The sequence below is a fragment of the Lactuca saligna genome, chromosome 9 (assembly GCF_052625555.1).
Source record: "Lactuca saligna cultivar CGN05327 chromosome 9, ASM5262555v1, whole genome shotgun sequence".
In the NCBI taxonomy this organism is placed as follows: Eukaryota; Viridiplantae; Streptophyta; class Magnoliopsida; order Asterales; family Asteraceae; genus Lactuca; species Lactuca saligna.
Window position 1 is genome coordinate 150,244,599 of NC_136425.1, and position 14,352 is coordinate 150,258,950.

The 14,352-nt window shown below is 35.7% G+C and overlaps 1 protein-coding gene across 4 annotated transcripts; it reads left to right on the forward strand.

The window, feature by feature from the left end:
- On the forward strand, positions 1–3,361 carry LOC145014224 (putative LRR receptor-like serine/threonine-protein kinase At1g29720). 4 transcript variants are annotated; one of them, XM_078972600.1, is made up of 10 exons: positions 1–172; positions 497–545; positions 705–780; positions 878–986; positions 1,104–1,232; positions 1,326–1,385; positions 1,526–1,591; positions 1,746–1,945; positions 2,026–2,170; positions 2,803–3,361. In XM_078972600.1, exons 3-9 carry the CDS (start codon positions 750–752, stop codon positions 2,127–2,129), a joined length of 699 nt encoding a protein of 232 aa, XP_078828726.1. In that variant the 5' UTR covers positions 1–172; positions 497–545; positions 705–749; the 3' UTR covers positions 2,130–2,170; positions 2,803–3,361. The 4 variants fall into 4 exon arrangements, with proteins under 4 accessions (XP_078828726.1, XP_078828727.1, XP_078828725.1 ...); XM_078972599.1 differs by having other exon boundaries at positions 2–172; positions 615–780; XM_078972598.1 differs by having other exon boundaries at positions 2–545; positions 615–780.
- The last annotated feature ends 10,991 nt before the right edge of the window (positions 3,362–14,352 follow it).

Genomic DNA, 14,352 nt, shown 5'->3' on the forward strand with positions numbered 1-14,352 from the left:
TTACTCCATCTTTCCCTAGTTTCAATAATGAACAAAGACAGACTGTTGTTCATAGGTGGAGAGGCAAAGCCTTCACAGCGATTAAACCACTCAAGAACTCAACGAAGGGCCAACAGGAGATGGAGGAGAGTGTGAGATTGAAGACTAGACTCATGGGAAGGAAAGTTCAACGGTAACCCTTTGAAAGGGTTTCGATTTTTTGAAAGATTTTAAACTTATTTTTTTTTACTAAGATTTGGTGGTTATCAAATTTTTTGAAAAATATAGTTAAGACCTACATTGATGCCACCTTATTTTTTTAATTTGTGAATGTAATGTGTGTTGCTGTCTTTCGCCACTGTTCATTAGGTTCAGTTGTATGAGTAAGAAATCGTACGTAGGTAGCTGTATCCTCCATATTGTCTTGTTTCCTTCATAGGACGATATATTTATTGGGATGATCTTTTAAGGTGAATGACCATCTGCTTTTTATGTTTCTACAATAAATTTGGAGCAGTGTACTTTGGATTTGAATTTTCTGCCATCTTGTCTATTGTCTTGTGTTGGTGAGTGACAATTAATGATGCATTAATTAGACATTGCTTTTAAATTGACTGAAGATTGTGCATATGCAGCATGTTTTATATGTCATGGAATAAAGAGAGTTGAATCACATTATAAACATTAAGATTGGAGTTGTTGTAATTACCTCATGTTATCAACAGTTTTTTTCTCTTGCTTTCAAGCACAAGCGGAAGAACTTCCTCTTGATGAAGGAAGGGCGAAGGCAATTCTTTTGTTGTATGTTTCGTTTCTTATCTTTTTTCAAGATTCCGAGTTATTTGATATGTATTTGTGAAGAATAACTCAACTGAGATTGTTTGATCTTATCCTGCAGTGAATAATAGTACTCTTGAGGAAATAGCCAAACAGATGGGGAAACGTCACTTTGATTTTAGCCTAAATGCGTGCGATGGAAATCTCAAGTGGACTAGTGAAATGCATCTGTATAAGTTCTATGATTTCATTTTTTATTTAATTTTGTTGTGGCTTAATTAGCAAACGTGTAATTTTTGTATAAAGATAAAATTGAAGTGATCAAAACTTGCTTTATATATGAACAGATCTCTCAAAGGACAGGATCTTAAGAGTGTTCTTCCATCGTCTCTAGCAAAGTTACATTACGTAAGTGATTTAAATGGAAATAGATCTCAGTTGCTGAACCTAAGTAGCATGACAAACATGGAAATATTGTAAGTCATCATACGGTTTAGTAATCTATTAAAAAGTTGATAAATTTTGAGATTGGATTTTTATATCTTCAAGAACTTTGGGCGAAATTGCAGGATATTGAGATGCTGGAGGATTTCTGATTCTATATCAGAAATGTCCAAATTGAGGCATCTGTAATAATTCTCCCTCTTCTGTTTCTTGATTAAATGAAGCCTATTTTAGACTATATCATCTTTAGCATTTCTTTGTGATTATCTTTAGTGGTTGTTCAAACATCATGATATACTCTTTCTCCATCTATATTCACTCACAGAGATCTCAGTTTCAACGATTTGGAAGGTGATATACCATATCTCAAAGGACTAGATCTGGAGAAAATGTAATCTTATACATACCCACATGTGTTGTTTAGATTGAATGTTTATTTTATTTCATGGCATAAGCACCAAGTTAATTCCGATCTTTGATTCAATGCAGAGACCTTTGCAAGTGCCTTAGCTAGTTTTCCTTTTTCCTTTTTTCCCTTTTTGTAGGGGGCAAAGTATACTGAGGAATTTTGACATCACGGTTGAAGTGTGTAGGGTTGATAAGGCCCTTAAAAAAGAAATAAAATACGTCAATGTCAGTAACATAACATTAGACATTCGTTTCCAATATGCTCGAAAAGCTACAACAGCAGTCCCAAGTAGAGGATCATATGGCCCTTTAATATCATCTATTTCTATGGTGTCTGGTATGTTATTGTTCCTATTTTAATCTTTCGTTTTACTGCTAATTAAATTTATAATGACATTGTTGTTATTTACTATTTAGATCTGAATCCTCCATTTGGTGACAAAAGCAAGAAAACTATTGTCATTGTTGTGGTGGCTGGAAATGTGAAATGTGTTCCTGATTCTCATAATTCTTGGTGTTGAACGGCTGGGGTTTTATTATATACACGAGAGCACATAAAGAGGTGTGATTTGATTATTACTTGGTATAAGAAAATCTATCCCATTCAAAAATATGGTTATCATATAAATTACAATTTTGAAATTTTGTGGCAACCCCTTGATATCATTATATATCGTCATATAATTTAGGGAAAACCTTATAAAAACCTAACATATTTTCATATGATTCTTAAGAAACCACTATATTATATTTTAGTGCACTAAAACCCTTATATTTTCCGCATGTCTTATTTAAGTCTTTTTGACCTTAGAAAAATCCAATTTATTTTCATCTAAGCACTAAAAAAACCACTACATTATTTTTTTAGTATATCAAAACCCTTATATTTTTTGAAAAATTTTAATCTAGTGAATTGTATACATCAAACCATTGAGAATCGATTACCTAGCATTTTTTGCTATCCAGGGCTTACTTGAACTCAAAGTCTCCAAGTCTTAAATTAGACACTTTAAAAATATAAGGTTTTAACGTATAAAAGAATAATATAGTGGCTTATTTAAGGATTTGATGAAAATGTATTTGGTTTTTCTAAGGTTTTCCCTATAATTTATGTGATATCTTAGTATTTTTAGTTATATTTTAGTCATAATTGTGGATATTTATTACTTATAATGTCTAAATTTCATTTCATAGTAGCGAAGACATGCTTGGGAGAAAATGAGCTGAAATGTTTTGCTGAAACTGGAGAACCGGATACATTCATCAAAGAAAAAAAAAAGTCAACTAAAGAGAACACCACAGCACAATAACACCTTTGCCATGGTGCGGTATGTAATGATTGATATGAATACCAGATAGAGTCCAAAAATGATTACTTGGAAGGTACACGAAGGAGTCGCCACCACAACTGTATAATCACCTCACCATGACGTGTTGGTGTGTATTTTGGAAACTCTATAAATACGAACCTCATTCATTATCCGAAGGATACAACGATTATCATTCGAACTTTGATGACCAAAGAACCCTAACCCTGTGGAGACTAGAGATTGATATTGGATCAAGATTCGAAGAGATCGATATTGGAGCAAGATTTAAAGAGATTGAGTCAAAATGCATTTAATCATTCAGTTTTGCTTTGTTTAATTATGTTTAATTTACTTTGTTTTTATCTATTTTTCTACTTTAGTTATGGGTAAAAAAACTCTTTACTTTTGTTTAGAGTAGATAAACATCAAGATTATGCATTGATTTCAATGTTATTGGATCTAATTTAGTTTGGTTATTATTTATGTTTGATTGATCATTCACTTTGCATGTTAGAGTTATGATTTTTTTTTTTTGATAACTAATTGTATGATCATTGTGTTAGTTATCCATTAACTATTAGCACTAAGAAATCTGATCAAGATAACTAGTCATTATCAAATTTGGCAACCAAATTATAAATCATTGCACTAAGAAATTCGATTAAGATAACTAGTCATTATCAAATTTGGCATCCAACTTATAAATCATTGCACTGTAACGAAATCAACCATAGGGGAGATGTGAATCGAATCTAAATGAAAGTATTATTTATATTCTACTTTAATTCGTTATTTGTGTCGTTCTGTTTAGTTTAAATAATTCTTTGCCATAAGATTATTAACAGTTACCATTAGATGTTTATAAACTTTAAAATCAGAAAACCCCATCTTTTATTGTATTTTTCAGTTTAAATAGTAGCATGTATGTTTATTTGAATCATACTCGTTCTCTAAGTGTTCGACAACCCTTTCTTACCTTAAACACTATTATTTCGTGACTAGCTATACTTTCTATTTGTATTTAAAACTAGTTGAGATTTAATAGGACTTATAAATATAAATGTAGTATATAAAAAATACACATCATCCCTCCACCCCAAAATGCACAGCCTGATAGATAAGTACGTAGTTTGTAAGATAACATTGATTGTTTCTCTTTAGATTTGCAAATGACTGTATCTTTATAAAACTCAAAGCTGACACATGTAACTTTTCAAATTCAAATAAACTTAGGGATTATGGTTTTGGTTCTATCTATAAAGTAGTGAGCCACGAAGGTGATAGTTATAAAATGTGATTTTATAAAATATTTAAAATGTGATTTAGGGATTATGGTTTTGGTTCTATCTATAAATTCAAATAGACGGTGTAAATGTTTAACTATCCTAAAAGTTTATACATTGAAGAAGGTTTCTAAAATATTGTTTTTATTGATTTGACATGAAAAATAAACTCATAATTAATTTTTTAGAACGCTTAACACCCTCTATAATTAAATCCTACTCCGACACAACATATTTGCCCACCATGAGACTTAAAACTTAACTCTCAGGGAATAGTTTTTCAAATACATGATACCGCTAGAGCATAATTAAGAATTGTATTAATGTATTACTACGATATGAGTTGGTACATATTCATTCATCATATTTTCTTAATCTTTTAAAGCCGCCTTTTATTGGACAATTTAGTTAATTATGACAACTTAATTTTCCCCAATTCACTAAACACTACTTATATATTATTGATTATTTCTTAGATAACGAAACCAATCACATAAAGTGTTATTAGCACATGATATAATCATGGACAAAGATTGAAAACTTCGATTTATGAGCCTCCTCTAACCCCACCAGTAACAGGAACCCACACCTTGCTACACTAAGTCAGTAACCTACTACTATCCTGGACAAATAATGAAATCTAACCCCTGATCCTTTCATTTTTCCAATTTTCCATTTTATACCATTCCACTTGACTGCTTGAGCCTTCTTGTTCATATACAACAGTGGAGTAACTATAACCATCCTCAAACACAGATCTTCGATGGGTGTACTTATGGCCTTGATATTTAAAGCGCCGGCCACAACATTGGCCTTCCGAGGGTGATACAATATCTCACAATCATAATCATTTACCACGCCTAACCATCTCTGCTACCTCATGTTCACGTTCGGCTGATCCATCAAATACCTTAGACTCTTATGATTGGTATAAATAGTGCACCTATCCACATACATATAATGTATCTAAATCTTGAGGGCGAAAACTACCGCCCCCAGATCAAAATCATGTGTCGGGTAGTTCATCTCATGAATGTTCAATTGCCTCGAAGCGTAAGCAATCACGTGGCCTTGCTATGTAAGTACTGCTCCTAATTCTGAAATCGATGCATCACAATAAACTATAAAATTATACATGCCCTCAGGAAGAGTGAGAATCGGAGCCTCATACAATCTCTGCCTCAGAGTCTCGAAAGTTGCCTGCTCATCAGGCTCCCACTAGAAAGAAACATTCTTTTTCGTCAAGCCAGTCAGTGGTACAACACTCTTAGAGAAATCCTGAATAAATATTCGATAATAGCCCACTAAACTAAGAAAACTATGAACCTTAGAGGGTATCCTCAGAAGCTCCCACCGCATCATTGCCTCAATCTTGGCCAGATCAACCAATATACCCTTCTGGTTGATGATATACCCTAAAACCTGTACCTCGCGCAACCAGAATGCACACTTGGAGAGCTTGGCATAAGGTTTCTCCCTCCTTATGGTCTCTAGAACTTCCCTCAGATGCTCCTCATGCTGCTTCTTAGTCTTGGAATAGAGCAAAATATCATCCATTAACACAATCACAGATCGATCCAACATTGGCCTACACACCCTGTTCATGAAATCCATGAACTTTTTTGGTGAATGGGTGAGCCCGAAAAGTATCACCACAAACTCGTAATTACCATAACGAGTGTTGAAGGTCGTCTTCTACATTTCCTCGTATCTGATACTCATCTGATGGTATCCCGATTGCAGATCAATATTAGAGGACCAGGATGCACTCTGATATTGCTTAAATAAATCATTGATCCTCAGGAGCAGATATTGGTTCGTCATTGTTGGCTTATTCATCTCCCGGTAATCAATATACATCCAGTGTGACCCATCCTTCTTCTTCATGAACAAGATTGGTGCTCCTCATGGCGAACTACTCTGCCTGATAAATCCCTTGTCCAGCAGCTCCTGCAGCTACGTTGACAACTCCTGCATCTCCGGAGGTGCTAAATGATATGGTGCATTGTAAATCGGGGCTGCACCGAGAACCAAATTGATCCAGAACTCAAACTGCCTCTTGGGAGGCACTACAGGTAAGCCCTAAGGAAATACATCGGGAAATTCCCATATAATGGACACATCACTCATGGTCATTACCCCCCTCAACCCAAGTATCCATCACATATGCCAGAAATCAAGAAAATCTTTGACGAAGATATCTCTTAGCTCTCGTAATGATGAAGATATCTCGTAGCTCTCGCAGCTAAATAGAGAGTCAATCCATGATAAGAACCCTCTCCATGAATTACCAGTTCTCCCCCACTAGGGGTTCGAACTCTCACCAACCGGTGCTCACAATCAATCATAGTCCTATTTGTAACATCCCAAAAATCATGAATAACAATTTTCATTTTTAAGTTAACCAAATCCATCAAATATTCATATCTACAATAGAAATTTATGCTAATGTGAAAATAGTGATCAGAGTACTATCCCAAAATACTAAATATCCTAAACATGGGTGGATGCTGTCACACCCCAAAACCTGAACGGTGGAAACGTTCCGGGGCGGAGGACGTCATGTACAGTATCACAGCAAAGCATAATAGTAAACAAGCAACAACATCATCCATTGCATTAATAATATAATTTAATACAAGTGTGTTTTGTATAGTTTATAAGACACCAAAATATGAATCAAAATAAGAGATGAGTCTTGAACGCTCCATCTTCTCAAAACCTGGCATCGGTACCTGTCTACTGATGACCTAAGAACACAAGTTATTTTGAAAGAGTTGATCAGCTTTAAAGCTGGTGAGTTCATAAGCATTTTAGTGTCATTGTTTGTATGAAAATGTTTGTAAGTGTTTGATGTATAAGTTTGTAAAAGTTTGTAGTAAATGTTTGTATCTCCTAGAAAATCCTATATTTTCTACTAAAAGTAGCCTTCTACCAAGGCATCAAATGTTCTGTATGTTTGTTTCTTGTAAAAGTGTGTATTTTTCCCAAGTATGACTATCATTAACAAATGTTTTTACATTACCGTTTATGAGAGAAGATCACAATATGAATATAATGGGAAAATAATAAAGTACTGTAGTGTTGTATTATAATGACTACTGCTATACTAACTACCTTAAGCCAATTTTTAATTAAGGTATAATGTGATATAATTGTAACCATACTTGATCTACTTGGTAAAACACGACGCTCGAAGACGTCGAAATGGTATGACATTCGTCACCCGTAGACCTGCAGGTCCCAGTGTAGCTAGAAACAAGGTGTAGGATGGTCAGTCCCGTATAGATTTATACACAAATTCACGCTCTCCCTCCAGGAGACTCTGGTTACAAAACGAGCCATAGCAGTGATGCCATGCCTGGAAGAAGTGACTCATATTTATGTTATAGTATTCTTGTATATATATTGTATTTACTAGGGTAATGTATGTTCTCTCTGTCTAGTATGTAGTATGTTCACTTTGTTTCTCACCATAATATGTTCTCTTGTATAGTGTATAGTATGTATTGTTTCTCGTTTAGTATTCTCTATTTGTTTCTCTTTGTAGTATGTATTGTTTCTCGTTATAGTATTCTCTATCTGTTTCTATTTATAGTATGTATTGACTCATGTATGAACTGACTCTTTATATGTTTCATTGTCTTAGAAATAGTAAGTAGTGACTTCCTAAACTATACCTATTATAGTTTACTAGTAGAGTTGTTTGTATAAATGAACATGTTTGTATACCTTTGCTACCCAAAGGGATTGAACTGAGATAAAAGCTTTTATGTCTATACATATATACATAATATATAACTAAGGATCAAACGACACTCGGACAAACAACAGGGTACTCTAAGTCCACAACCAAACAAGGAATAGGAAATAAAGTGAGTTATCAGTCCTAAGTCCTTCCAACCTTACTTATATAACTATATATGCATTAGACATGGTTTTGACAATTTATAAGTTCAAAAGAGTTAAAAAGAAAAGGTTTAGCATATAAGAACAAGTTTGATAAAAAGTTTCGTATGTAAAAGAGTTTGATAAAATTTTTGAGGTAGTTTGCTGAATAAAAGAGTTAAAAGTATAGTAAATCCATTTGTTTGATAGTTATTAATCACATGTGATTGATATAATAACTATAATGTTTCAACTTGTATTCCCCCCATAAAAGAATTTAAAATCATTTAAAAGGTAGATTAAGGGGTATGAACTCACCTGTAGTGAGTAGTTTGGATGAACGAGTGGTATAGGATGCTAAGTGCCAAGTGAAGACTTAAGCACAATGGATCCTAAATAGCATATAATGACACACATATGTATCTAATTAGTGTTTATAACATCTAATCATGAAATGGAACAACCTTAGGGACTAGGAAACACTTGTAATGAAGTGTTACACCACATAGGGTTTCATATAAGGGGTGTAGGGCCTCACTTTGGAGTTTACGGCCCAAATGGTAAGACTCCCATGAGTTCACGACCCATGGGTTTATGGCCCTATGAGTTTAAGGCCGTAAATTCATGGTATTTTGTACCAAATTGTGTGTTAAGGTCTAATGGTCTTCCAAGAAGTGTTCTAGTTCACAAACTTAGCTCCTAGAAGAGTTTAAGGTCAATACGACACCATTTTAAGGGTTTACGGCCAAGGGAGATGGTCTTGGCCGTAAACTCCCTTTGTTCTTGTCAAATGGATGTTTTCTAAGTGTTATTCAAGTATTTCAAGTATACAACTAGCTAAGGAGAGAGTACTTACGATATAGAAGTTTGAAAGGGTGGTTAAGGTCCAAAAACACTAGTGTGTGTTCTTGGTGAAATGAAGAACACTTGAAGATCTAACCAAAAGAAGAGATTTCATGGATGAAATCAAAAGGGTTGTACTAGATAAAGATTTGTATCAACTAATCAAATGGAAAGATTTCTTACATTTTTGGAAGATCAATATGAAGATCTTATGATACTTGAGAGAAAAATCGGATTCTTTGACTTGGAATGGAAGAGAAATGAGGAAAAGTGATGAAATCTCATGCATGAGTTTACGAACACCATGTGTTTACGGCCGTAAACTCACATGGTGTGGCTGTACACTCCACATGATGAAATTTAAAGCTTGATTTTTAGGTTATAACTTCAACATACACTTCCTATCACCCATTCCTTTGGTGTACTTAGGCTCCAAATGCTCAAACAGACTCTAAACAGTGCTAAAAGTTAGCAGAAACAAGTCTGAATTTCATTGAAGTGAATGGTTCATAAAAGATAGAAATTTCGGCTTGTCACAGATGCGCTATGATCAGATATGGCCCTTACTCTTCATGCTGGAAATACCTGAAACATAAACTTCAACCATAAGCACATAGTTTAGTGAGTTTCCCCAAAATACCACATACCATACATGCAATGGGCCTTTCCTGTCATCCATTGGGCCTCACCCAACATTACTCCCTGTCCAATACAGATATGTTTGTAACATGCAATGGGGCCCACCCAACTCACTCATCAAGCCTCGCCTAGCATCGGGCCTCGCCCGATATACATACAAACACACACAAAAAATGCAAGAGTCACATAGACAACTAGCACTCTAATAACAGTAATAAATAGGCTGACATTGGCGCCTTCAACCTGTCAAAACACTATGAGAAGAATCACCTCAATCTGATGATAAACAATCACACACAAAATACTCTACAACGACTCCTCACACTGAAGACATTCAAACCAACCCTAATCACTATTTAGGGTAATAAACCACAACTAAAAGCCCAAATCATAATCCCTCTCACAAAGGGTAAAATACCTTACCCTTCCTAACTTAGGCCCAATAAGTCATGGACCAAAACATCCCCAATGTCCAAAATGGCCCAAACTAATCTCAAGGCTCAAATAATGACCCAAAGGTCCTTCAATGAGTACATTAACCATACGACCCAACTATGCTCCACATACAAGCTCTAAAAGCAAGGGGAAAATGGGGCTAAACACAGTACGCTGAGCATACTCATATATACTCCCCGCATACTCTCCTGATGGCCAAAAATCACATTCAACACTTAATGTATTAAGTCCAAAACTCCAAATCATAGATCTTGCTCTTGGGAAACGTCTTAAATGGTAAACTCATCAACTTGATGCCTTTGCATGGCCCAAGGAGGCCCAATACTAATTTCTAACTTTCTAACTCCATAATATGAACATCAACTCTTGCATGGTTAAGTTAAAGCCATCAAGATGCCATTTTTATGCATAAAACATTAAGATCTACTGTCCTAAGCTTCTAGAGTAGCTTATACTCACATGAATCAACTTATGTGACCAAAATATGTCAAACACCCTAACTAACTAGATCTAAGAGATGATTCAACAAGGTTGAGACTTTATACCTATAACATCCATAAAAATCATGCCAATTTAAAACTTTTTCAAACGTTTAAAACCATTAAGTTATTACAATTTGTTTTCAAAATAGTCTAAACATCAGAGTATCTCATAATCAAATCATAAAAACACAAGGAGGTGCACGATCACGTCTTCGCCTTCTCACGATCATCAGAGGTATCTGAAACAATAATCGATAAATATAAGCTCGAAGGCTTAGTGAGTTACCCTTAAAATACCAATGCCATACATATATAACCATATCATATAAAAAACACAATATGCATAATGAGCCATCAATCTGACTAGACTGCCTCATAGGCCATCAGTATATGTGGACCGTTATCTGAGCCATCGCCACTTCTGGACCGCCTCTCAGGGCCTTCAGCCTATCCGGACCGCTCGTCGGGACTTCAGCTTAACTAGTATGCCCTAACCAGGTCTGCATTCTATCTAGTCTGCCCTGGGTATCTTGCCCTTCAGCACACAATAGGACATGCCTCAACCTAATCCCCCAAACCAACAAACATGTGCACATAATTATCATACACTAGCATATATAATAGTGAAATGAATAGATCAAATAGCATAGCAACATCCTATAACCAGGATATAGACCTAACCGGTCACTAACATAGCATTATCTTATATACCAGGATACCGACCTACTAGGTCATTAAACATATCACCATCCTAACTACTAGGATACAAATCAATAAGTATATCATGTAATAAACCCGAATACAAATCCGAAAAGGGCCGACCTTGGTGCCTTAGACCCTGTTGATATAGTAAGGAGAACTCACCTCACAAGTAGCTTGGGATGATATTGTCAACTCCTCCAAATACAGCTCCAAACACCAACACCTATAACCACCAATGGTCTATTCCCATAAACTCCCAAATTACCAAAATACCCTCAGTAGTCAAACTAGTCAACCCTTGGTCAAATTCAAAATCAACGGTCAAGGTCAACAGTCCATGTTGGCCCAGGCTCATCGAGTGCAGCTACTGACTCGTCGAGTTTCTCCAGAACTCAGAGAGTCGCGAATCTCCGAGTGAACTTGCCGAGTTGGCTATCCAACTCTTCGAGTCCATGCAACGTCTAAAAGGTCGGAAAAACCCTAACTACTCCTCGAGTTCGTACAAAACAGAAGACAAAAAACCCTTCCCAACTCGTCGAGTTGGCTTATCCAACTCGTCGAGTTCATGTAGTCCATTTATTGTCGAGTTCATGTAGTCCATTTATTGTTGCATATCTAACCTTCTAAGGCATGGTTTCCACGTAAAGTTGCAAACTTTACGTACATGCATGGTCCTAGATGCCAAAACCAAGCTAAAGGAAAGGTTTAAACCAAGAACAAGATCTTAGCTTGCTAAATCTAATAACTTTATGGCTAAAGGGACTTAGAGGAGTCCAGATCTGAAGTTACAACTTCAGATCATGTCCAATACCCGAATGGACTCACAAATATGCTAAAAATGCCCCTAAACCTTTGCATGAAGAGATCTAGCTAAAGATAAGTCAAGGTAACGACTTGTTATCTTCAGAATGATGCCAAGATGAAGTAGAGTTAGATCCACAAGCTTCCTTTTGCTCCAAACTCCTTAGACTTCAAATATTCTTCACAAAATGCACCAAAATCTCTCTTTAAGGAGCTAGAGGAAAGGACTTAAGGTCCTTTAAATAGGGTACAAACCCTAAAATTTAGGGTTTCATTTTCCAGCTCTTACTCCCCGATTCGGGGTCCTTCGACTCGTCGAGTAGACCTCATAAGTTACGCGGCCTGATCCACTTTTACGCTACGAGTTGGGGCAACCAACTCGTCGAGTAGGCCCAGGAATACGACTTTAAGCTTTTAAATTTTATACCTAGGGGTCGGGGTGTTACAATACCTCCAAGAGTATGATTAAGGTGAATAGATTCTTGATCCACAAGCTTCAAATAAACAAGTGCTACTCCAAAGGGTTCTTCTTTCTTCAATATGTACCAAAAACACAACAAAACACACAAAAGGCTTAATACTCTCTAAAAAGGGGCTAGGGTTTCGTGGGAATTGCTTTGGGACGAAGGAGGCTGATGACGTTTTGGGTCATTTCCTCATATTTTGACCTAGTTGGATGAGGGACATTCATGGGTCATGCATGTCCATAAAGTATGTATTTTTCTATTCCCTTAAGGTCCCAAGAAGCATTCTAGAAAGTTGGAATTGAAGGCTTAGCAGATTTAGAGTTTAATCTTTTAAGTTTTCTTTTTATGGTTTCCACAACGAGGTAATTTTCCTGCCAAGGCATGCAGTCTGGTTTGGGTCGTGACCGTTTTATATAGACTGTACCACAACATGTTAATGATTTATGGTTTGGGTCGCGACCGTTTTGTCTAGACTATACCACGATGTGGTAATGCATTTTGATCGGGATAAAGTAAGGTAGCCAAGACATGGCCTTTGGTTGGCCACGATGCGGAGGGCAGTTAGAGTTGACTTTGACCATTGATCTTCGCCATTGACTTTGGTCATTGTTTAAATTTTAGTCAAATGGCTAATTTCATTAGGTAGACTGAGAGTTCTCGTGTATTATTTGTTAGGAGTTATGTAGAACTCCATTCTTGAATGTATAAGCTGTTTAGTTATCGACTGCATTTGCGAGGCAAGTCTTCTTAGTATACTATGTAAGTTCCTAGACTCTCTTTGTGACTTTAGCATGAAAGACCACAGGAGGACCATGACACTTGTATGAAATACCATGGGAGAACCATGGTAGTTGTACGAAAGACTGTTGGAGAATTACAACAGAGAGTGATTGTAATACTATGGGAGGACCACAACATTCACAGACTATATTTGTTATGTATGATATGTGGTATTTTGGGGAAACTCACTAAGATTTGTGCTTACGGTTTTGTTTTTAAATGTTTCAGGTACTTCTAGTTCCAAGGGAAATGGCCCTGCATGATTGCATTGCATCAACCGTAGATTTTGCACTTATGATTTTATTTACTTTGATGTTATTTTAAAACACCTTTGTCACTCTGATGATCCTTTAGAAGTAATGAATTTATGATTTGGTTTATTATAGAAATGAAAATTTGACCATATATTTTGAGACGTTATACAAACAAAAAATAAGTGGTGTACTCAAGACAACTAGGATTTCCTAGGACTAAATCCATGAAAGAGAAAGAATGGAACAAGAAATCCTCATAGAGATCTTTTAGAAACTATTGAAGATACCATCTCATTTAGGACTTTTAGCCACAAAACTAAGGAGCAGATCGGCTCTCTTGTTCATTTCCCTATTATAGGTAATCAGACTAAGGTATGTTCCCTAATAGAGTCAATCGAAATTCTACGAGATTAATCAGTCTTGAGGAAGCATTGTTTTGTAACAAGAAGACAAGTCCTTAAGAGTGGAATCTTCAGTCCTGGAAAAAAAAAACATAATCCACTCCCAATAACATGAACTTAAGAGGAAACCAAGGAGCAAAGAAGGGAATGATAGAAGTTAATCTAGCAAATTTACAAAAACTAAACCCTAGTTTGGACAAATGTCAGATCTTTTGGGAAATATATACGAGAAATCTAGATCGACTCAAAAGAGTCAGATCTATAAGGAATCACGGTTAAACAAAAAAATAAAAAAGAAAGGAAGAGATTAGATCTACAAGGAATCCTGGTCAAACAAGAAAATAGAAAAGGAAGGAAGACATCAAACTCTACCTTGATATTCAGTTAATAAGATGAATTGAGCAACCTCACTCTGATACCATATAAAGAAACTCAATA

Excerpts from the sequence above, each read along its gene's own strand:
- LOC145014224 (XM_078972600.1), top strand. The coding sequence starts at position 750 with ATGAAGGAAGGGCGAAGGCAATTCTTTTGTT. Across the intron at positions 781-877 it reads GCGAAGGCAATTCTTTTGTT|TGAATAATAGTACTCTTGAG; the intron begins GTATGTTTCGTT and ends CTTATCCTGCAG. Across the intron at positions 987-1,103 it reads TGGACTAGTGAAATGCATCT|ATCTCTCAAAGGACAGGATC; the intron begins GTATAAGTTCTA and ends ATATATGAACAG.